This window comes from Gobio gobio, assembly GCF_949357685.1.
Source record: "Gobio gobio genome assembly, chromosome: 7".
Taxonomy (NCBI): domain Eukaryota; kingdom Metazoa; phylum Chordata; class Actinopteri; order Cypriniformes; family Gobionidae; genus Gobio; species Gobio gobio.
This window is the reverse complement of record NC_137103.1, coordinates 47,048,241-47,072,830: the sequence shown is the minus strand read 5'-3', so window position 1 is coordinate 47,072,830 and position 24,590 is coordinate 47,048,241. Positions and strand designations below refer to the sequence as shown.

At 39.1% G+C, this 24,590-nt stretch overlaps 1 protein-coding gene across 1 annotated transcript in view; it reads right to left on the bottom strand.

Annotated features, from left to right (window-relative positions):
• The window catches only part of ube2e3 (ubiquitin-conjugating enzyme E2E 3), a 61,423-nt gene extending 37,349 nt beyond the window's left edge, over positions 1 to 24,074 (bottom strand). Inside the window, exons 1-3 of the mRNA XM_079821593.1 lie at positions 23,939 to 24,074; positions 22,191 to 22,397; positions 21,116 to 21,166 (exon numbers count right to left, since the gene is read on the bottom strand). Coding sequence (XP_079677719.1) covers positions 21,116 to 21,166; positions 22,191 to 22,390 — 251 coding nt within the window. The 5' untranslated portion in view covers positions 22,391 to 22,397; positions 23,939 to 24,074. The remainder of the gene's footprint in view (positions 1 to 21,115; positions 21,167 to 22,190; positions 22,398 to 23,938) is intronic.
• Between the last annotated feature and the right edge of the window lie 516 nt (positions 24,075 to 24,590).

Genomic DNA, 24,590 nt, shown 5'->3' with positions numbered 1-24,590 from the left:
ATGCGTTCGATAATTTTGGACGAGGTTGCGAAGCAAGTTTGGTTGCATGAACAAAGGCAACGTAGGGAGTGACACGCTAACAGCCAATCAAGTAACAGTATCGTTGTCTCGTGTTGGATTCTTTAGTAACTGAACCGGCGTGGAGTAATAAGTGGAAAATGAGTGCCGCAGCGAGCGAGGAAATTGTTGATAAAACAGGAAAACAAGCCAGCTCGCCAGTATGGCAGTTTTTGGATTTTTTAAGTGTGACCGTAGTCAGACCAATCTTGTTTTACCACCTTAAGCCTGGCTCCGCAGCACGAGCCTCTGCTAACTCGTCCGTTTGGGGATGTGTTTATACCAAGCGGCAACCTCAGTTTCTCTTGAAGTCAATATGGAAGTGACTAAAACTACAATTAATCGACTGGCCACAGGCTCCAGAAGGGAGCAGAATCTAATTGAACCCCATGTTAAAATGCCCAAATTTACAGCAGAATAAAACATGTTTACAGCCTGGTACAAATTGTGGTTTTGGTCTATACAGCTAATTTTGCCCTTCAAAGCCATTTATCTGCTGTCTGTTAGTCATCGCGTCACTTCAGCTCCGCCCACATCCCGCCTTTTTGCCCATTTTCTGTTATCCAGGAGTGACGCGCTGCCAAGATGGCGACAGCCAGCTCGTCCCTACTTTACGCTTCAAAACTGTTCAGAATCCTATGAGTGACGTCACGGACACTACGTCCATATTTTTTTACAGTCTATGGTTTATTCTCTACGCACTCGCCGTTGTGCTAGTCTTTGAAATGACATGGAGAGGTACTCTACATCAGTGCCTTATGACAAAGCATCTAAACGGTACAAAGAAATAATGGGAGGCACACTGCACCTTAACGTTAAGAGATAATTGTTAAGTATTGTGATTTTAAACTTATGCTTACATTTTAATCATTTGAGTGTTTTCCATGGTTGTGTTGACATTTCTGCCTTTATAACTGAGGGGATTATAATCAGAGGAAGGTTAAGTTTAAAATAAAAATGTTTAAATGTAATATTTTTCTCCTGGTCCTTATTTTAAATAGGTCATAAAAATATCAATAATTATCGATATCGACCGATATGAAACACTTATATCGTGATACAGTTTTCAGCCATTTCGCCCAGCCCTAATATGTTTCCACAAAAATATTAAAGCAGCTGTTTTCAAAATTCAATTTTGCCATAAGGAATAAATTATATTTTTTTACAAATATTAAAATAGAAAAATTTATTTAAAATTGTAATATTTCACAATATTACTGTTTTTACTGTTTCTGATCAAATAAGAGAATTATTTCAAAAACACAAGGACCATAAACTTTTGAAATGTAGCTCTTGAAGGCAAAGCTAAACTATTTATTACACTAGTTACTTCCCAAATCTGCTCATTAGCCTTCATCTAAAACACGAGCCATTAAGGAAAATGAACAGTACAGCTCTGAAGAATGAAGAAATCACTGAGCTTTATTGAGCATTTAAGTCTACACTCGAGATAATTGTGAAATCCGTTGAATAGAAGCTAATTTCATGTCACCACGGTGCAAATAACCCAGCAGCCAGCGGCAGGCATCATAATACACGGCCCCAGAGAGCCCAAGCGTCATGGGGGCTATATAGTTCAGTGGTAATGGCCTAACAAGGTTACGTCTCCATAGGAGACACAGCAAATGGGGGGTTGGTTTGAGAGCAAACAACACAGAGGGGCTGACACCCCATATTAAACCAGTGTGTTCAAGTATCAGTGGAGTTATAAATAATAAACGACTTTAACGAGCCTGAACGCGAGTTGATTCTTGCTTTATAAGCCTTTTAATCATCTTCAGCCCTTACAGAGAGCTCTATGATTTCTGTGATGTGGAAAATGCGGACCGAATTGCAGATTCCAGGCATAAAAACGGAATTTACAGTATAATGCGGAATGTCACGGATGTCCTCATGTCGTTCCAGACTTTTGTTCATCTTTGGAACACAAATATTCTTAATGAAATCTGAGAGACTTCTGTCCCTCCATTGAAAGTCTATTTACCCAAGACCAAGAGAATTAATCCATATGAATAGAGCGGTTTAATCGAAGTCTTTGGAAAAGACAATATTAGCCTCAATTGAGGCTTTTATTCACATGTAAACATTGATCAGAAAACATATATAGAGCATAGTGTTGGGCGACATCTACCAAATTGGCATCAGACGATGTCTACAGTGAAACCTTGCGATGGACGATGACATCGGGGGGGTTGCGTTTGAGCGTTAAGCTCTGTTAATGTGACGCACGTCTGGAGAAAGGGAGAACGCGTACAGAGATGAAAGCGATTGAATGAAGAGTGTTTGGCTTTAGATAAAACTACTAGAGGACTGAAATATAAGCTGAAATATTACCACAAACGATCCTGAGTGCTTGTGGTGCGTCCGCACCACTGTGCTCACTTCAACTAGAAACAGGAAAATGGTGCTAGAAAATGGTGCTACCATTCTGTCTCGCGGTTTAGTTCGTGTAAAACATCTAGTAGCCTATCATTTGTTTTGCTTTTTGCACAATAAAATATTTAGTGTTTAAATTTTGTGTTCATTGAACCGTTTTGAACGTAATTAGTATTGTGATCGGGAACAACAAAATTTTTTGCGTGGAGGGAATCATGATGCCGGCTCAACATTGTGATGTCTGTCAGCCCTCGGCGATGGACGATGGCATGGTCTATCGGCCCAAACCTAATAGAGCATTCAAACATGCTTGATACTCAACAAACAGTGAGGTTTAGTATTAAGTGGTTCTCTAGCATTTTTGATCTTCCACAAGGACCAATGAGGTTTGCTGTTGCGTGTCAAGCAAGTACGGTTGAACTTCTGTTTATGTTTGTATCACGGTTTATTAATTGATGACAGAATTTTCAAATTTGGGTAAACTATCCCTTTAAATCAAATCATTATACAGACTAGTGTATGTGAATATTATTAACGAAGTGTCTATTTACACCAAGTGCCTGCCAAATCCGCCTTTGGCCGAGCTCACTCTTCTCCCTTTTCCCCATCACATATCACATTGGAAAGGCATTTACTTTCAAAGTATTTATTAGGTATGTGTAGGGATAGCTTTTATTGTCCCATTAAGGCGCCATCCATTATTTGAATAAATATATGTTATTATTGCATCCTGTCAATATACAACAATACTGAGGTATCTGTCAAAATAAAGTCTAAATGGCATCTTATTACCGTTTACACATTGCAAAAAACTGCTACCATTACGTGGCGTAAATAGAATATATTGCTATTTGCACTTAGCCTATTATTAAAGTGCAAAAAGACTGCTATTTAAATATGAAGTCTGCTATGTGTCTCAACATGAATAAGTGCCAGAGTTTTCATCTACTACACATACGTGAATATGCTCGTGTTGGTTTCAGCGTCTGCTATCTCACTATATGAGGGCACACCACATGAACAATCTACAAAGCTGAAATCCAGAAAAATAAAAAAAAATTAACGATTTCATAAAGGCCCTAATCATACAGGTCCGCAAAGCCCTCATTCTCGCATACAGATGATACAACACGCCTTTACACATTCCGACAAATCTGTGAAACACAGAATGTGTGAACAACCATATAACAGATGTATAGGGACAGTTGATGTAATTGCGCCAGAGAACAAGCCGTGTGTGTGTGTGTGTGTGTGTGTGTGTGTGTGTGCGTGAAAAGGTTCTGGTTATCACAGTCACAGTGTGAGGTGCAATGGGGTGGTTATCTAAAGACCAGGCCAAACAGTCGAGCCACGACATGACTCTCCTGTCTTATCAGCCACGGGTGATGGAGCGATGGCCCTCGGTGGCGTGGGGGTGGGGGAGGATCATGCACCATTAACAGGCAGGGCGGACACAAGAATCCAAAAGCCACGTTTAGCTTATATACAGATTCATGCTTTGGACATCCAACATTAGAATGGTGCTATATTTGCATTTCCAGAGAGAAAAAAAAAAAACGGATGTGGACAGGGATGTGCAAAACTACATATTTTAAAAATCAGCTATTCAGTGGGTTGTGTGAATGATAGCAATTGGTTAAGGAAACCCTGAACAATTAGCCTGGTTTCAGGTTCAACTGACACAATTCTGAAAATACATTCTAGGGTTAATATTGATTGATACGAAGGGGCTTCAAACTTGTTTAAATATGGCTTCTTTACCCTTAAGAATGTTTTATTTTCCATTGCAATGCATGAGGACATTTCTCTTAGCCAACAAATTATATGACAGGACTATTTTAATTGAAACGGCAATGTTTGTGGAGAACAGCTCAAAACTTATTGGTGAGGATTCTCATTTGGAAGTCAAAAGGGATTTTAAAGTCCCAAGCTTGGTTTGAAGATGAAAAACTTACCAAACACAATGTTTTCTCACCATTCCTGATTTCTAACATGCACTCACCGCGTTCGCCGTGGTCTTGCGGCATTCAGAGCAGAAACGAAAGCTGCTGCTCTCCCTATGATTTTCCTTCATCTCTGTGCGTTTATATGTAAATTGCGTGAGCTTGTGTCCATTACATCTAAAGATCTGAAAAAGAAAACATTTACCTGCCCATAGACCCTCCCCTTGAAGATATCACGACTTAAGTGGTCGAAAGTGAAAAAAAGAGACGGATTAGAACACCAGGTGTAAACGGGTATGTGTCTTCTTCGTCTATGTGTGATCCGAGCAGGGATGAATCTAAAAAGATGGAATTTTTCCAAGAAGAATTATGCCCACACTATCATTATGTTAATTAAACCTAAAAATACAAAAACAAAACAATACAATTCAAAAAAGAGGGAGAAAACCCTAGAAAATAACAAAAACAAACTAGTTCTAAAAGTAAAAAATATGATTGTATTAGGTCACATTTAAAATGGTTAATAACACACTTATGATTGTTTTTCAGTTGAATATTTCACAATATAGATATTTTCAAGACATCGAGGTCCCAAGACTGAACTCTGTGTACTACAAATACAACCACTCATCTAATCTTTTTCAAGATATTGCCTCAATTTTAGGAAATCGGATGACAAGCGCAGGGTTTCCTTCATCAACCTTGGTGTGTGATATTCCATCCCTCCTTTTACTTCAAGAAACTGTTGGTGCATTACAGCAAACCAAGGCTTCAAGCAATCTGATAAGTGATTATCACAGTGAGAGCAGAACATTCTAAATGTTCTAAAAAAAATAACAGCTTCAACAAAGAGCAGTCAAAGCATTAACACCGATCTGCAGAAATAAACAGGCCAGCTTCCTCAGGCAGTCTCAGAGACAGGGGCAAGGGATATCGCTGACTATGGATAGAAGCGGCTCAGACCATTTCGCCTTTGTGAGAACTGACACAATAGGAGAACGTCTGCAGTTCCAGTCAAAGGAAATGACTGCCCTACCATTCCCTTTATCAAGCACAAAAGACTCAGATTACACAAAACTGCCAACCAAACTATTGCAACAAACAAGTCAAACAAAATAGAAATCTTCAACATTCTAGCCACTTAATTTAATAATTTTAATGTTTTAATTTTATTTTAATGCAGAGTTCTGTTGATACTAGGATTTAAATATGGTAAAATATGTAAAACAGACCAGAATGCACTGCAATCTTATTGATAGCTGAAAGCATCATTAATTAGCCAAAGTATATAAAATAAACACACAATCGGACAAAGAAAAAATACGGCCAAAAATAAGTAAAACAAAATAAATACTCATATTTAATTCACTTTGCATAAGAGTGTCTGTTAAATGAATAAATGCGAGAAGATTGCGTTTTTGACAAAGACTATGTCCCGATCGGATTCAGAAGGATGATCAAAACCTAGATGGAGTAGATCGAGTCCATCAACACTCCCAAAGCGTGCATGATTTATATGCAGTTTAATGTTGACAATAGCATTATTTTATATACGTAACACATGCATCTGTTTACATATTCCATCCCTCGTTTCTGCTTCTTCAAGTCTTTCTGTACCCTTTCAGAAGATGCCTAATAGCGCCCTTACCATATAACAGTGAAAACACGGAAATCTGGAAAATTCCATTCATACCGGGGAATCGCTGTCTTAAACTACGGAAATGTCCATCATTGGCGGGGAAGGAGTTAAAAAGAATTTTGCCCAGCATTTTAACTAAACCTACATAAAAGAATCAAATATTAATCAAATAAAACATGTAAAACAGATTTGATGTTCAAAACCCATTTTACATAATGTTTAATGTCAAGTATATCACATGAAAGTGAACCAGGATAGTCTATGGAAAAAAAACGATTTTATGCATCAAGTTATTTGTTGACATTATCCAGCAGCCTAAATGGCCTAGAAGAGGTGGAAAGGGATAAGTAAAAAAAAAAAATAAAAAAAAAAAAAAATAAAAAAAAAATCACAATTTGATAAAAGAATACAAAGATTTTTCATTGAAAATGTCCACCGATGATTCATTCACAATAAGACCAGAAATGTGCATAAAGAACATAAATCGGGTTAATTTTCGTGTTGACTTCAATATACCACCTCCTTGAGCGTTACTGTTCTGTTTTGTGTGAAAGACGGGTGTCTTGTGATGGCTGCGAGGCTGTCCGCAGGACATTCTCTGACACAACACCAATAAAAAAAAAGCCCCACAGTGAATCTGACAGCTGGACCAGAGCCAGGGCATGATAAACGCTGTCACTGTCACAAGCCTGTAATAAATGTGAGCTTCACCGAGGGAAAGAGGAAAAAAAGAGAGCGATACAGATAGAGAGAGACAGAGAAGAAAGCGGGTTAAGGAAGACCCCCTGAGAAAACGAGGCGTTACTGAAGGGCTACCTTTCAATTTAGACAAAGGGTTGCTGAGCATTGAATACATTTGCAGGATTTTTTTTTAGTGTACAAACTGCCTGCAGAGAGTCTGACCTGTGTGTAATAGCGCTGAGAGTACCATCAGCACAGGCTACGAGAGAACCCAGGCCATAATTGGCGACGTGATTGCTTTCTGGGATTCATGAGTATGCATCAGATCTCAATTACACAATCTTGCCAAGAGTCCTCTTTAAATATTTACTCAGAGCGTCTCAGCACGCAGGCCCTGGACTTGCATCGCGCGCTGCTTCCATCCATTGTCCTTGCGCGTCTTTATTCAGGCATAATGAAGGGGAGTTACTGCGGCAGTCTGCAATAATAATGACGATGATGGTATGTTATGCCGTACAGGCTGCAAAGTTCCTGAACCTTACATTTGGAATGAGTCTCTTCATTAGTCTAAACACCGTAACTGTGGGACTCAATTCATTTAAACTGCGTTTCTGTGTTGCAGTGTAAGGACAGATATAAAAATACAATTGCTTTCGGTTTTAATATAAGATCTAGCTCTTCAGTCTATAAATTTGATATTATTGTTACAATATTTGCAGAGCAGGACAAACAAGACAGTGTGTGAAATCTACAGCAGTGGCCAGAATTAAAAATCAATAAAGAAAACAAGCCAAACAACACTTCCAGGTCAATAGATGAATCCATCTGTATGGCTTGGTTCTTATTGCAAGTGTAAAGAAATCTTATTAGATATGATATGGCAGAAATCAGTACAAGTAATTTTAGATCACAGCAATAGCATATATCAAGATAACTTAAAATATTTTTTAAATAAATGGTTTATATTTTACACAATTAAATAAATATTTAATAGATTTTGGATAATCTAGTGAATTAAATATTTAACAAATAAAAAGGTACTCAACCTCATATTATTTTTTATTTGGAGACGCAAACCAAAAGACTATAGTGCTGCTGTTCAAAATGTTGGCATAAGTAAGATTTTATTAATGTGTTTGTCTCTTAGGCTGCGTTCACACTGCAGGCTGAAACGACCCAATTCCGATTTTTTTGCCCTTATGCGACCTGTATCTGATCTTTTCATGACAGTCTGAACGACACAGATCCGATCTTTTCAAATGCGACCCAGGCCACTTGGGTATGTGGTCCAAATCCGATACATATCCGATCTTTTGAAATGCGTCTTCAGTCTGAACTGCCAGGTCACATGTATCCGACCCGCACGTCGTTGATACGCGACAAACGTCATCATTGTACGTTGAAGTAGGCGGGAATGAGAAGATAAACAACTATGGCAGACGATGCTGAGACCAGTCAGTGGAAGGGAAGCGAGATTTCGGAGTTAATTAATATTTGGGGGGACAGCTCTATTCAGGCCAAACTCGAGGGCTCTTATAACAACAAGTGACGTCGTTGACCGTTGAGTACTCTTCTGCGCATGCGGGTCACTTCTGGGTCATTTCACGTTCACACAGGAGATCACAAAAGGTCGCATTTAATTGGAAATGTGAACGGCAAAAAAAAAAAAAAAAAAAACGCATTTTTTCAAAAAATCGGAATTGAGCATTAAGCCCTGCAGTGTGAACGCAGCCTTATGCGCACCAAGACTGCACTTATTTGATAAAAAAAAACAAAAACAGTAAAAAATATTTAAAAAAATTGCTACAAATTAAAATAACAGTCTTTAGTGTCACCATCAGATCCTTCAGTTGTGCTTCTTAATATTTTTGTGGAACCCGTGATACATTTTATAGAAAGTAAAACATTTTTTTAAAAATCCGCTTTTTTTAAAAGGATGAGTTCACCCCAAAATTTACATTTCCTGATCATTTATTCACCCCCCATCTCATCCAAGATGTTCATGTCTTTCTTTCTTCAGTCGAAAAGATATTACGTTTTTTGAAGAAAACATTCCAGGATTTTTCATCATATAATGCTTTTCAATTGCAACCAAAATGCTGAAGGTCCAAATCAATGCAGTTTCAAAGCGCTTCGATGGTCTTCAGAGGCTCTGCGTGATCCCAGATGAGGAATAGGGTCTTATCTAGCGAAACCGTCGGTCATTTAAAAAAATAAATAAATAAATAAATAATATGTGATTATATTTTTTTACCTAAATTGCTCATCTTGCGCAGCCCCCGTATTTACAAAGCGCTCGTGTGAAGACTAATACAAACTGCATTGATTTGGACCTTCAGCATTTTGCAATTGAAAAGCATTATATGATAAAAAATCCTGGAATGTTTTCTTCAAAAAACGTAATTCCTTTTCGACTGAAGAAAGAAAAACATGAACATCTTGGATGGCATTAGGGTGAGTAAATTACCAGAAATGTTCATTTAGGGGTGAATTAATCCTTTAAAGCTTTTTTTGTTCTTTAGAACTGTCTACTCTATCTTTTGTAAACTTGTAAAAGTCTGTATACTGTCACTTTTGATCAATTTAATGCATCCTTGCTGAATAATAGTATAGTATATAGTATACTGTAAGTCAAAAAGAGATCTTACTGACAACATATATCACAAAAATATTACAAAACAAACAGTACAGACTCACAGAATGAAGTCTGAATGTAGTCATCTTTTTTACAACTTTAAGACTGAACACCCACCAATGTTAAGGGTGCTCCGATCAATGATGTTTGGGACCGATCACTGATCACAAGGGGGGGGGGGGGGGGGGGGCGACTCACCCCTTAGTTGACTCTTTTGTGGAGATTTTTTTTTATTTGAGGGAGCTGGGTCACAATGCATTTTTGTTTATACAATGAAGAAATTGTTGCATAATAGCTTACACACAGCACAACTGAATTTACAAAAAAGACAGTGTAAATTAAACGGTGTATTTGGCCATTTAAGAACAAATCAGCCATGAAAAGAGCTCAATTTGGTACTGGAGCTGTTTGTGAGGCGGCGTTATGTGTGTGCGACGCGCACCATGTCTCAGAGATCACACGAGTGCTGAACGGTTTAAATAAGCCAGACTTTTAATTTAAATCCAAATTATAATCTTTAGTGACAATGCGACATTTGCACATTCTGAGATAGAGAGCGTGCTGATTCACTCATGCTGTTTGTGAAGATACGTCTCATAGAAAGTTTTCAAATTACTGAATTGTCAAAAGTTATTTAATAAAGATGTATGAATTGTAGCTCACCTTATAATCATTTCACCCCCACCAGACAGAAATTGAGACAGCACTGCTGCAAGCATGTCATATTCCATATCTCTGACGGCATGTGCGTGCCTTTATGCATCATCGGCATGAGATCAGCAAATGGAGAGATCGCTAATCAAGTCCTAAGTTACGATTAAACGAACGATAGCAATCAGTAGCCGATCAATCGGAGCACCCCAGCCACATTCCTGCCTGATTCAAATCACACACTGGTGAGATTGTACACCAATGATGCAGAGGGTTGGGGTAAAAGATCAAATTAAAACCGCAGAGTAAATGGTAAACATGAAACCAAATCACATAGCTCACTCTTTAAGAAGAAAAAAAGAAACAAAGAAATCCCGGAACGGATTGTCTACAGCGGGTGTTTCAAACTGTTGCATCAGCACCGTGAAACACCTTTATCCACGGCTGCTGACATGTTCAACAAGTCGAATACTGTGTCACTGTAGCCACAGGTCACGTAAACTCAACTACAACACAGAGAAGAAAACAGCACAACAGAGGCATGAAAGCTCAATTCTCAATTGAGAGAGCTTTGATAATGAGGGCCAATATGGGAACTCATTACTCTGAGGATTTCTATCAAAGACAGAAAAAGAAAAAGAAAAAAAATTCCCAGAAAATGTCACTTTTAATGCTTTAAACAGCACAAACACACTAGGGCTGCCAATAAAAAATGTAAAAAATGTCATGGTACAATATTACACATATTTTTGAGTAGTTTTTAAGGCTTGGTTTCTTTAATGGAATATCTGAATATATCATGTAAAAATTTGTATTTAGTCCATGTAACAATTAATTTAATATTTTTAGTGAAATGTGCTTAAAGAAAAAGAAAAAAAAAGTATAAAGAGTATAAATATAGTATAATAGAGTATAAATTAGAGTGAATGGAAATGACCTGTTTATATTTGATTGAGTTACGTTATGCAATTAATACAGGGGTTTTCAAACTTTACGATGCCAAGGACCCCCAAATATATGATGAACCTTTATGAGGGACCCCCTTCCTAAAATACATCTATTTTTAATGTTAGAAAAAAACATTTAAACCATTAGATAAATACTAAGTATGGCATTATAAATACAACTTATTGTTTTCCAACTTAAATTTGCTATACTATAATAATACTATACTACATAATGTTGGATTTATAAACCTGAAGAAGAACATTTTCAATTAAAAATTATTTGTATAAGCAACTTTCACAATAAATGTATGTAAGCAGTTTACTACTGCGTTAAGAATACTGCCTTACAACCCCAGTGAGCGAGATAAAGGGGACTATAGTGAGAAAAACTTAGAAAGATACAAAGCAATTAAAGCTGCAAGTAGCGATGAAAGGGCCCTCACACCCGGGGCCACCGCCACCCAGTGGCCTCAGGAAAACAGCGAATAGTGGGCGACATGCATTTAAGCGGGTAAATATAGAAGAAAATTGGCTAAGTCATTTCAATGTACCACACTTCCTGCTGCCAGCAGGTGGTGCTTTGACTATAACTGAATACTGTCATGTAGATGTGTTCAGGCCAGGACTCGAATAAAACATGTGTGAAGTTTGGGGAAGATTGGAAATTGTATGTCTGAGACAACAACTTCCTGTTCATGGCGAAACATCAGACTTTGTGAGGCCGCCACGGACACGCCCTTCAGGGAAAACTCAAGATCTTCACAATGTAACATTGCAAAGGCCTTTAGATTAGACTGATCAAATATGATGATGATCTGGTTAAATTTCTAGGCGGAGTTGATTAAAGTACAACGTCTGGAAATGGCAAAATTTGCAACAATTTTGCAAAGAAAATTAAAACCAACAGGAAGTGAGTTATTTTTCAGGTATTGGGCTGTTGCATGTGTGTACCGAATTTCATACCTGTACGTGAAACGTAGCGGTAGGGGCACTTCGTTGAAATTTTGTAGGTGGCGCTATAGAGCCATTTTGCCACGCCTAATTCTGAATCCCAATAACAGACGTAAATTGTCGCCACTTCTGACGCGTGTGCAAAGTTTTGTGAGTTTTCGAGCGTGTTTAGGCCCCAAAAAAGTGATTCATTTGGGAGAAGAAGAATAATAGACTGAGAAATTCCAATAGGGTCCTCACACCATCGTTGCTCGGGCCCTAAATATACAATTCTAGAAAGTATGTATACGGCAAGAAAGGAGAGAAACATTTAGAAATAAAACAGTAGACTTTATTCATTTTAGCTTTGTCTTTTTATTCTCTGAAATTTTCTGGGGACCCCTTAGAACTTTCTGGAGGACCCCTGGGGGTCCCCGGACCCCAGTATGAAAACCCCTGAATTAATAGACTGTATGCTAGCACAGCACAAGTAGAAACAAACGTGTTACTGCACTGGCATTAGCAAAGTCATTGCTCATTGAACAAAGCATATTTTGCTTCATAATAATACTTGCAGTTATTCACATCACAACCTTTATGTTGAATTTATTCAACATAAAGAAACTCTTTCAAATGTCAAACATAACTGAACATTAAACATTAACAGATGTTTCCCTATACTCAAAAACACATAAAATAACACTTAATTTCAATATTATTACTAGACCCATGATTCATTTTTTTACAGTGTTGTCAATACATAATATTATATGTTATATATATGCATGCAATACTAATATGTAGGAAATTGTACTATAAATCAACTAACATTGTGATTATTTCATTGTGCTTTTTATTTGCCCACTCAGTTTCCTAAAAAACACTTCTTGGTCACAGCTGACAACTATCGAGTATGAGAGCATTAAAACATCAGCAGCAAAAATGCAGAGTGCAATGAACAAGTAACTTACAGGATAAGATATATTTGATATTACAAAGGTTGAAAAATATTAAGATATTTTATAGCTATATAGCCCAGTCCTCCAGGGATAAACACGGCTGAACAGATGTACTGTAACACAGCAAGAAAGCTCATATCAAAGCCGCTTACGTCCTCAAACATACACACTCTGGTTATTAAGAGCCTTAGGGGAATTATTTACAACTCATACATGTTATATTCTCACAAATGTGACAATTCAACCACTGCAAAAGATACAGAGCGGTCGTTGAGTATATAAACAAATGTACTTTCATTCGCAAGTAGCTTCGCTGGGACTATAGTGCGGGATCATTTTTGCTTCCTTTTTGCACAGCTTCCTCTTTCTGCCTGTTTAGCATGGACGCAAGGCTTCAATAGCACTCATCATTCATCTTTAGAGGCGATTTGAGTTTTACTGTTTATTTTTATGAAGACATGCAAATTCGTGCCAGGAAGCAGTCGGCCTCCTGCTCCACGGCATGAATTTTAATAGATTGCTTAAAAACTCAGAGTGCTCTCCACCTCACTGTTAAAAATCTGCTTCTTAGAAAGAATCTAGTTGTAAATCACAGTGACAGGGCAAGTGGATGGACAGAGATTTGAAGGAAAATGCAGAAAATCAGGCAACACCTGAAGCATTCGAATGCGTCTCTGGATAAGTGAATCACCATAACCATTTTCCCCTTTAGTCATGCTGGAACACATCATTTCAAACACGTTAGCGTAACTGCGCCTGCCTAAACACTTATCACAACAGCAGCGTGAAACCAGTGACAAAAGCGCAGTTTACCCTATCAATCTCTGATGGAGAGCTGACAGAAAAAACAGAACACTGCCTGATTAAAATAATCTCTCACCCAAAAAAAAATGGTGAGACGGCTGTACACTGTGCACATGAGCTGGTCTTGAACATCCAATTAGCTATAATAAATAGAGGTGGGAATCTTTTTTTTTCTAACCGACACTGAATATCAAATTTGTGTAAAATTTATGTATTTTTCTTAAACAATTACATAATAATGAATTAAACAATTGTATGTTAAGAATTATAAGCGAACTAAACACAGCTTCAAAGCAATACAAGCAAATGCACTCACCTAAAGGATTATTAGGAACACCGGTTCAATTTCTCATTAATGCAATTATCTAGTCAACCAATCACATGGCAGTTGCCCCAATGCATTTAGGGGTGTGGTCCTGGTCAAGACAATCTCCTGAACTCCAAACTGAATGTCAGAATGGGAAAGAAAGGTGATTTAAGCAATTTTGAGTGTGGCATGGTTGTTGGTGCCAGGCGGGCCGGTCTGAGTATTTCACAATCGCTCAGTTACTGGGATTTTCACGCAGAACCATTTCTAGGGTTTACAAAGAATGGTGTGAAAAGGGAAAAACATCCAGTATCCGGCAGTCCTGTGGGCGAAAATGCCTTGTTGATGCTAGAGGTCAGAGGAGAATGGGCCGACTGATTCAAGCTGATAGAAGAGCAACTTTGACTGAAATAACGACTCGTTACAACCGAGGTATGCAGCAAAGCATTTTTGAAGCCACAACACGCACAACCTTGAGGCGGATGGGCTACAACAGCAGAAGACCCCACCGGGTACCACTCATCTCCACTACAAATAGGAAAAAGAGGCTACAATTTGCACGAGCTCACCAAAATTGGACAGTTAAAGACTGGAAAAATGTTGCCTGGTCTGATGAGTCTCGATTTCTGTTGAGACATTCAGATGGAAGAGTCAGAATTTGGCGTAAACAGAATGAGAACATGGATCCATCATGCCTTGTTACCACTGTGCAGGCTGGTGGTGGTGGTGTAATGGTGTGGGGGATGTTTTCTTGGCACACTTTAGGCCCATTAGTGCCAATTGGGCATCGTTTAAATGCCACAGCCTACCTGAGCATTGTTTCTGACCATGTCCATCCCTTTATGACCACCATGTACCCATCCTCTGATGGCTACTTCCAGCTGGATAATGCACCATGTCACAAAGCTCGAATCATTTCAAATTGGTTTCTTGAACATGACAATGAGTTCACTGTACTAAAATGGCCCCCACAGTCACCAGATCTCAACCCAATAGAGCATCTTTGGGATGTGGTGGAACGGGAGCTTCGTGCCCTAGATGTGCAACCCACAAATCTCCATCAACTGCAAGATGGGCCAACATTTCTAAAGAATGCTTTCAGCACCTTGTTGAATCAATGCCACGTAGAATTAAGGCAGTTCTGAAGGCGAAAGGGGGTCAAACACAGTATTAGTATGGTGTTCCTAATAATCCTTTAGGTGAGTGTATAAAGTAACAAAGGGGAACAAAAGAAACATTAAAAGCAATAAACCATATCTAAAAGGTGCTTAAAGTATCTGAAAGTTTTCCCGAAAAGCACAGTGATGGATTTTTCTCTCTTTCTCAGCATTATTGCTGATTATTATGACAGACAGCAAGTCTAAAGCCCCTTTCAAACAGAGTGCTTATCCCAGAAAATTGAAATAGAATTGCAAGAGTGCCTTCTGTGTTAACACAAACACGTCCCGGGATTGATCCTGGGATCGATCACGGGATGGGGACTTAGTAACATTGCTGGGATCAGTCTCGGTAGGCACCATGTGTGAACAAAAGGCAGGACCAATGCCGTAAGGGGAGTGTCGTAGTGATGACGCATGTGTTGTGGCAATGACGTAGTTATCGTGCGACTCTTTGACCAGGGGTTTTAAATGCAGATAAATGTTCACGTTGCACATTAACAAAGAAGAAAGTTTGTGTTCATCAAGGAACAAAGGATGGAAAAAATGTCTGCAAACTGGAATGAAGCAGAGACCAGGGAGTTCCTTACCATCCGCGCTGAAGCTGAGATCGTTCGACCAGCTTAGAGGAACGGTACGTGATGTGCTAGCGTTTATGACGTGTACATTACACGTTACATCTTTACGGGATGTGTGTGAACGCATGCACAGATTACAGAAAATCACTGGCAGCGTGAATAAAACTAAATCAAACAATCCTGGGACACATTAGTAGTGTATTTTCCAGAATATCTGTGTGAAAGGGGCTTATTAGGTTGCATTCACACTAAAGTACAGATCTATTCTAACATAGATTGTTTTGTGTTTACAATAAATTCGCAACATAAAAGCATTTTGAGATGCAAGTGTGTTTAAAGTGCCCCATCATGCTTTTTCGGATTGTACCTTTCATGTAGTGTGTATTAGAGCGGTTTGTGAATGTAAAATATCTGATCATAGTGCACAACATGAAGTTATTGTCTCCAAAAAGAAAGAACCGATTCTGAACTCCCTGAAATTAGTCGTCAGTCTTACTTCCTGCACAACCTACGTATGTTTGTAACAAATTTGGATAATAAGGGGCGATTCTAGGATTTTCATTTTAGGGGGGGCTCAGCCCCCAGTGAGGGTATGAAAAAAAAAAAATGGGTAAGACTTTAGTTTAGGGTCCAATTCTCACTATTAACTAGTAGCTTATTAGTATGCATATTAGAATATTGGCTGTTTATTATTTAGAAATAAAGTATTATTTCGCCACGGCATGGCCCCTCGAGAAAATTTGTGCATATGCATTTTAAGATGTTCTGAACGCCAAAAAATTAGATAACAATAGCTTGTAAACCATGTCAGTGGGCAGATATGACTGATAACGTTTTTCCATTTTCGTCAGGGAAGAAAGTAAACACATGTTTAACTGATATTTATGTTAATTTACTGAAGGCTACCATGAAAGCTAGGTAACTAAATGTATTAAATTAATTCACAATATGCACACATTCATTACTAATCTTATGCCCAATACAGGCTGAAAAAAGCTGAACATTTTTTATTTACTGAGAGCTACAAATGGAACTATTAATTTACAATATGCACACATTCATTACTATTAATCTTATGCCTAATATGAAGAAAACGGCTTTGTTAATATTTCTTGTTTGTTAATTATATTATAAATTGCATTACCTATTTCAAATCAAAATGGTGAAATTAGACAAAAGTTTATTAATTTGGCTGACTATTTTTGTCATTTGTTTAACATTTCTGACTTAAAGAAGCAGCTGTGAAATATGAAACGTTTAGTTTAGCTACATTTCTCGCACTTTACGTCGAGTCCTGCTGCTAAAATTCATGCTTGCTCAGCCTCAGCAGTTTCTGTGTGAACATAAAGCCCGCCTACTCTGATTTGATTGGTTTTCTCAAATATTTTGGCATTGACGAGCTGTGACAGACCAATGAGGCTCAGATCAACGCACACACCTCTGCTTCTGACGTGCGGCCTATTCGCCGCCACAGCGGATTGAAAAACACGCTGATTAACACAGATTAAAAAACGGGATGAAGCCTCCCGCCAGTTTCATATGTTTGAAAGGTTAATCACACATGTTTTAGGGGGGCTAGGCAGAATTTTAGGGGGGCTGAAGTCCCCCCCCCTTAAAAGGGCCTAGTGACGCCCATAATGCCAGCCTATTTTTTTCATTGGCTGCCTGCAAACAATGTCCTCTTTGATCTGCACTCAAACACTGCAATTTTAGCCGAGGCCTGGAAGAGTTTGGTTCATGTTGTCGACATGTCATGAAGACATAGGGCTCGAATAGATACGGAAAAAACCAATGCCATCGTTACCGTTCGTGTCACTGTGCATCAAGTGCGGAGAAAGCCTCCAGAGCTGCAATTCAGATATGGTAATGGGCGTTTCGTTTCCGATATGCGCTGTAAGTAGTAGACCAATCACAAAAGACTGGGCCACCTGACCAATCAGAGCAGACTCAGAAACTCAGAAAGAAGGGATTTAGAGAGAGTGGATTGTTTATCGAACCATTTCAGACACTGTGAGAAAAGAGGCGAAGCTGCAATGTATATAATGAGAAAATTATAATGTTTTTTGGCCTTGGATGCATGTAAACCTATTGTAGGAGACCTCCAAAACTAAAATAGGAACTTCCAAATTACCATTAAAGGGGCACTTTAACCGCTTACATGGAGCCAAGCAAAGCTGTATACGGTATAATAGAGTTTCGCATATTGAATAAATACTGCATTCCAAACGGCATAAATGGTGCCTTCATAGAGCATTTAGAGGAGAAGACACAGAAATTATTACAGCGCATTGATCCTGCGCAATTTTGAAGTTTCATAATCATTGAAGCCAGAATCGCGATGCAATGGAGAATCGTTTTTTTCCCTCCCACCCCCAATAATAGATGCAGAATTTTAGTCTGTTCCTCACACCAAGCTATGGTATGGCTTCAAAAGAGTTGAAATACATTACATGAGGGAGTCTACTTTATAATGTTTTTTTGGTGTTTTTAATCTTTCATGGCACTTGATGGCATCTGGTCACTATAAACTTCACTGTAAGGCAGGAGCTGTGTAATAAAATGCTTCAAAAATGTCGGTTTTGTGTTGCCCAGGAAAAATAACAGCACACATACAGGTTTGGCATGACATGAAGGTGAGTAAACGATAGAATTTTCATTTCATTCAAGTAATGAAGCCCAGACCTACCGTAAGAAATAAACCCAAAGCCATATGAAAGCGAAAGTGATATGCGATATGTTCCCACAGATACTATGTGATGTGGCATATTACCAACAAATCAGTATAATATGTCAGCCTCCAGGTAAACTGTGCTCGAGGGAAATGCTGTCTGAGAAAAGAGCCAGTGAGGGAGCTAATGATGAACGTTACGGGATAAACATCTCGGTGTGCTGAACTGTGTGGCTGCACAGATCCGACCATGAAAAGCCACCAAATCCCTGCATTGTCAATTACCATTATCAGCATCTCTGGCTCACGGCTCCAAGCTGCTGAACTGATCTCACGGCTGGCAGAGCGCACGCTGTGTTGTGCCCTCTCCAAAAAAGCATGGCATATTCGTTTCTGAACATTTGCACTTAGGAACAGCTCACCCAAGAATGGAAATTCTGTGTTCTTTTACTTTACCTCGAATCGTTCCAAACCCACGGGACTTTCTTTCTTCAGTGGAACACCAAAGGGGGGGAAATTATGATACTGGCTGCTATTTTTATTGTGAGTACAAATAACTCTACTTTGTTAGACATCAAACCTGGATTTAATTTATAGATAATTTATAGAATGAAAGAAAAATCGGTCACAATGTAATGAATCTCATGCTTAAATGCATTACTTTTATGCTTCACGTCACGCTGGCTAAACTGTACTAAATAGCAGCACACGGACATCGGGGTACATTTTTTAACCCTAGTGTGCAGTCTCAGTAGTGCAGGACCTGTCAACCTGATCTGAGACCAGTTGCTGGAGGGTGTTTTTGACATGACGTTGGATCAAATGAATGTGCTGTATTCAATGCCTGCTTTTGGACATTGGACTTGCACTCAGCTTTATCTGATGTTGGGTAACTGAGACACTCTAGCGCTCTCCTTGACTGCTAAATTAACAAAAAGCAACAAGGCCAAATGCATTTGTTGCACAGCAGGTATAAGATTTTTGGGATGGTTCAGATTCCACCTAAACTGTTCCTTTACTGTACAACAAACATCAAATAACACTTGTCAACCAATGTGAATATTCCAATGCCAAAAACTGTGGGCAAGAAGCTGTTCAAAACGTTGGGGTTGGTAAGATATTTCTATTTTTTTTTTTTTTTTTTTAAATAAGTCTATTATGTTCACCAAGGTTAAACCTATTTTAAAATGTCATTTATTCCTGTGATGAAAAAAGCTGTATTTTCAGCATCATTACTCCAGTCTCCAGTCACATGATCCTCCATAAATCATTCTAACACACTGATTTGATGCTCTTTTTTGAGGATTTATTGATGAATAGAAAGTGTGAAAGAGCAGACATTTAGAATATTACAAAAGATTTCGGTCCCTTTTGATTAACGTAATACATCCTTGCTGAATAAAAGTATGATTTTTTTACTAACCCCAAACCTTTTGACATTCGTTTGTATTTAAGCACCTGAGATCAGACATGCATTTAAAAGTCAAGTATGCCATTTCTGTGCCATGACCAAACTGAACTGCAAACTGCCAAATGTGCAGTTGACAACCAATGCTGATAATCTCAAAATGATCAATATCACAAAAATATGATCCCAATAAATGCAATCTCCTCAGATATTGCCAATACAAGACACAACGTCTAGAAAATCTTGTTTGAGAGGCATAAATCAATAAGCATAAATCTGCCAATATTACAGAAAGCCAAAACACATATCCATTATATACTTTTCAAAATTACCAACCAGAGGAGATTCTTCCAATAAAAACCCAACTAATGAAAGGAATTTAAAGCAAAACTGTTTTCTGCCAAATGTGCGGTTGACCAACCAATGCTGATAATCTCAAAATGATCAATATACCAGTCTATCATAAAAATGTGATCTCACATTATTAAACCACCTCAGATATAGTCAATACATGACAACGTCTATAGAGGCATAAATCATAAGCATAAATCTCTGCCAATATTACAGAAAGCCAAAACACATATCCATTATAGACTTTTAAATAGATTACCAACCAGAGGAGACTTTCAATAAAAACCTAACTACTTTAAAGCAAAACTGTTTTCTGCCAAATGTGCAGTTGACAAATCTCAAAATGATCGATTTATCAGTCTAATAAATGCAACCTCACACTATCAAACCTCCTCAGATATTGCCAATACAAGACCCAACGTCTATAAAATCTTGTTTTAGAGACATAAATCAATAAGCATACATCTCTGCCAATATTACAGAAAGCCAAAAAACATATCCATTATAGACTTTTAAAAATATTACCAACGAGAGGAGACTCTTCCCATAAAAACCCAACTAATGAAAGGACCTTAGTTTAAAACACCAAGAAACAATCAGAAAACTGCCGTCCTTCAAAGCAAAAAAAAAAAAAAAATTTAAAAGCTCCCTCGTCTTGTTCTGGCATCTCTAGGTCAGCTCATTAAAACAGATGGGGGTTCAGCAGTAAGTTCAGCATGAGGATGTGAAATCAAAGCCATATGCTTCGGAGCAGCATCTGCCATATTATTAAAAACACAACAGCGGCAAGACCACAGGAACATCAGTAACAATAATGCTCGGAGAAAAAAAAAACTCTATCCTTCCTAACTCTTTGAAGCCGAGGAGCAAAATGCCACATCCGTCCTGAGCGCGTCCATCAGTTTAAAAGCAGTCGAAAAACTCCAACAGTTGGTGCTAAAAGTCAATTCTTTCCTACAGCGATTCCTTTTTCAAACCATGCCGTAAAGAAATAAAATATGACAGCATGCCTTAAATAACATACCTGCAGTTGGGTGGAGGATCCAGAGTGATTTCTGCAAGCTCTTTCTGGATTCTGCGAGAGGGAAGCGAGGGAGAGGGAGAGAAAAGAGAAAGGGAGAGATGGTGAGAAAGCTGGGAGAATTGCAAGCAGCCGGGGAATTACACTGCCCTCTACCTCTGCTGCGTTTACTGCACGGCTGGCTCTCCCTTCAGCACAGCTAACATGGCTGCTTCCTCTTTGTTCTCGGAGGCATAACCCGAATCCCATAACAGGAAAACTTTGCCGTGCTCGTTTCTGCCTTTCCCTCCAGTGCACACCGTTGATTTCCACCTCAGCTCAAAGCCCTCGCCCCTTAGCTCGCACCCCACCCCTCGTCGATGCGTTTAAGTCACTTTAAGCACAAAAGATTTTCTTTTAAAGCTTATATGCAAATGAGACAGAGGGAGGGAGGGGGGTGTGCTTGGGCATATTTGACAAGAGCTTTAATGCACAGCTCGGGAGCTGTTACTAAAGCATTATCAACAGTGTGTAAGGGAGCCAGGGCAGGATTTTTGACATTTTCTAAGAATAACTGTTTGATCTGTTATTCCTCCCACATTGAGAAAGTCTACAGTGTTTCAATGAGCACTGATGTGGATTGATTGTTTAACGTTTTTTTCAGCGCCAAATCCACCTCGCTGTGAAATTTACGGGTAGAATCGCTGTGTTTTCAAAAGAAAGCATCTTGGTTAAAACAAGAGACCACGAGGCAGACACATTTGACTCACCTCTCTTGCTCCTCACCATAACTTTAAGTTTTGCTGTGCCTCGGGAGAACTTTTGCTTAGTAAACACAGTGTGCTTCATTGATCACACATCATACGGTTTCTTTACTCAGGCAGTTAAGTCATTATCTAAGCTTAGTGCTTTTGTTCTCAAGTACGGCGCGCAAATGCCAAAAACCGTTAATTGGCACATTACAAAAATAAACTTGAATCACTTATGCACAAAAAGGAGCATGAATTTTTTTTTTTTTTTTTTAAGTGTTGACGGAATACACGCCTGACTTACAAAATGACATTTAATCCTCGAAATAGATAGCGAATGGCATCTTTACCTCTTCGCGCTGGAGGATAATTTGGCTGTTGTTTTGCTGGACAGTTTGGTGGATTTCTTCTGCTGTTGTGGAGGCGTGGGTTGTTTTCGCTCCTCTTGTTCCTCTGGTTCTGGCACCGGAGGATCTCTCTGATCCGCATCGGAACTACCGCTGCTGGTGCTGGGACTTTCATCATCTGACCGTTGTCTTTCACTGGACATTTTCCACCTTTGTAAAGGACAACAAGAGGTCGTGAACAAGGGCAGACCGTCATCACAGAACAGCCCAAAGTTCATCTGGGATTTAAGCAAATCTCAATTTGCTCAGTGGAAACTTAAACCATAACCTCAACGCTGCCTGGAGCCCTAAGTTTCAAAATACAAAAAGTCAAATTCAAAGTCATATTTGATGAGTTTGCCAAGGGGGCATATCACAGAAACTTCTTTTAGACTATTTCTACAAACAATCAGATTAGCATGGCAAGCTCTTTTAATATTTATTTCTAGATCTATATTTTATCAGTTTCAGCTTTACTAGTACTTATTTATTAAATACAAAAGTAAAGTCATAAGTGAGCACTAATCAGAATGGCTCAAGTTCACTTAAAACGTACTAGTAAGATTAAATGTTACTTTAAAACACCTGGAACACACAAAAGTCTCTAATAATAAATAGGCCTTTCGTGGAAGCTAAAATAGAGAATGGTAATTATTTGAATAGTTATAGGAAACTAAATAAGCACAGGTATGTAATGAACAGGTACAAGTAAAACTTGTATGCATTCCAGCTGTTGCTAGTACCTTTTCTAGCTGGAAGTGAATAGCTGATATGTGAATCACAGATTCTCATAGAATTTAATTGCAAAAACATGGCACTGGCAACAATGAAATAGTTACTTGTCACTATTGGAATGAATACTAGTAATGAATAAACACTAGCAACTAGACACTGCTACTTAAAAGTACTACTGGAAAACGTTTAAAAATAGGTATTCGTTTAAGGAATAAACGCTTAAACTGCTCGTATATTTGGCCCAATATTTGGACTCGTATAGATCAACCGATCCGATCCAATTACATCAAACTGTTGTCATTCTGAAGGACAAAACGTCCACGTTTTCACACGTTAAGCCACATACACACCAACTTAATCCATTAGCGACTGAGCAGATAGTATTTGTAAATAGCGCAGCGGCAACATTGTTGCGACCATTATGACGGTTCACATGGATCCGCGATACATTGTATCAGTTTTGCGCTTAATGTTACAAGCTGCAGCGACCATCACACGTTCACAAAAACCCTCCTCTGCGAAAACAGCCGTGAGTTTTTTCGCTTTCCATCTGCTGAATAGGTGCAAGTGGCTGAGCTTATGAGACTAAACGAGAAAAACACACGGCTGTTCCAGCAGAATCTATCTAACACGGAGAAGGAGATTTCAAGAGCTGCAAAGGAAAGCAATAATTGCACCTATTCGCAGCATGTCCACCCCCTTCACTTTAGGAGAACAAGGCGATATCGCGAGCGGATTGCGAGGAAAAATCGAGTCGTTTAACGCACGCCGGGGCGAAAAGATTCAGATTGGATCTTTTAAAATCCTTTGTAAGAGGTTTGTTATGGTAGGAGGCACTCCAGTATCAGCATGGTGTACCAACTGATGCGTGAAGTCAGTTTCGAGCTCCCCTCTCTTCAGACCTGAAAACACTAAGAAAGGACGATGTTACCCCGCCTAACGTGGACTCTACAGCACCCTTAGCGCTTCTCCTTTACCTTAGACGCGGTCCTGTCCTGATCTGGGGTGGTTAGGAGTGTTAAAAATCCAGTTGAAATGGAGCCGGGAAGACGACGGGCTCCGGCCGAGCTGTGAACATTGGAGAGTAGGAAGGAGAGGAGGTGCTGCAGTTTTACTCGGGACCGACGGGTGGCGCTGTACAGCGTGTGGACATAAGCGTTTACCGCGTTGGATGGTCCCACACAACCTTTAAACCAACGTGAAACTATCACCTCACGATATGCTCCACCTGAGCTGGATTTAAAATTGTGACACCATGCATGCATGCGTGCGAAGAAGCCAAGAAGACATCACCGGCGACCGTCGTGTCTCGTGTTGTCGAGAGTGATGGGATGGTGTGGCGTCAGGAGGAAGTTTTGACATATTGTTGTTGTGAGGGCTCCATGGTGAGAGCAATCAGCTCACGGAAACTTTGAGCGTGGGTGAGAAGTTTGGCTGGAATTCCAGTGCAGGTGGGAGTCCCTGTACAGCACTGCATGACTTGGGCTACTGCATGACTTCTCTATTGTCTGCTTCACTACAGGCTGGACGACTTCTCTATAGTCAGTAGAGTGTACTTCTTTATTCTGTAGCCTATGCTGTTTTACCTCCCTATAGTCTGTATTACATTCAGCTCAATAGTATAGCCTG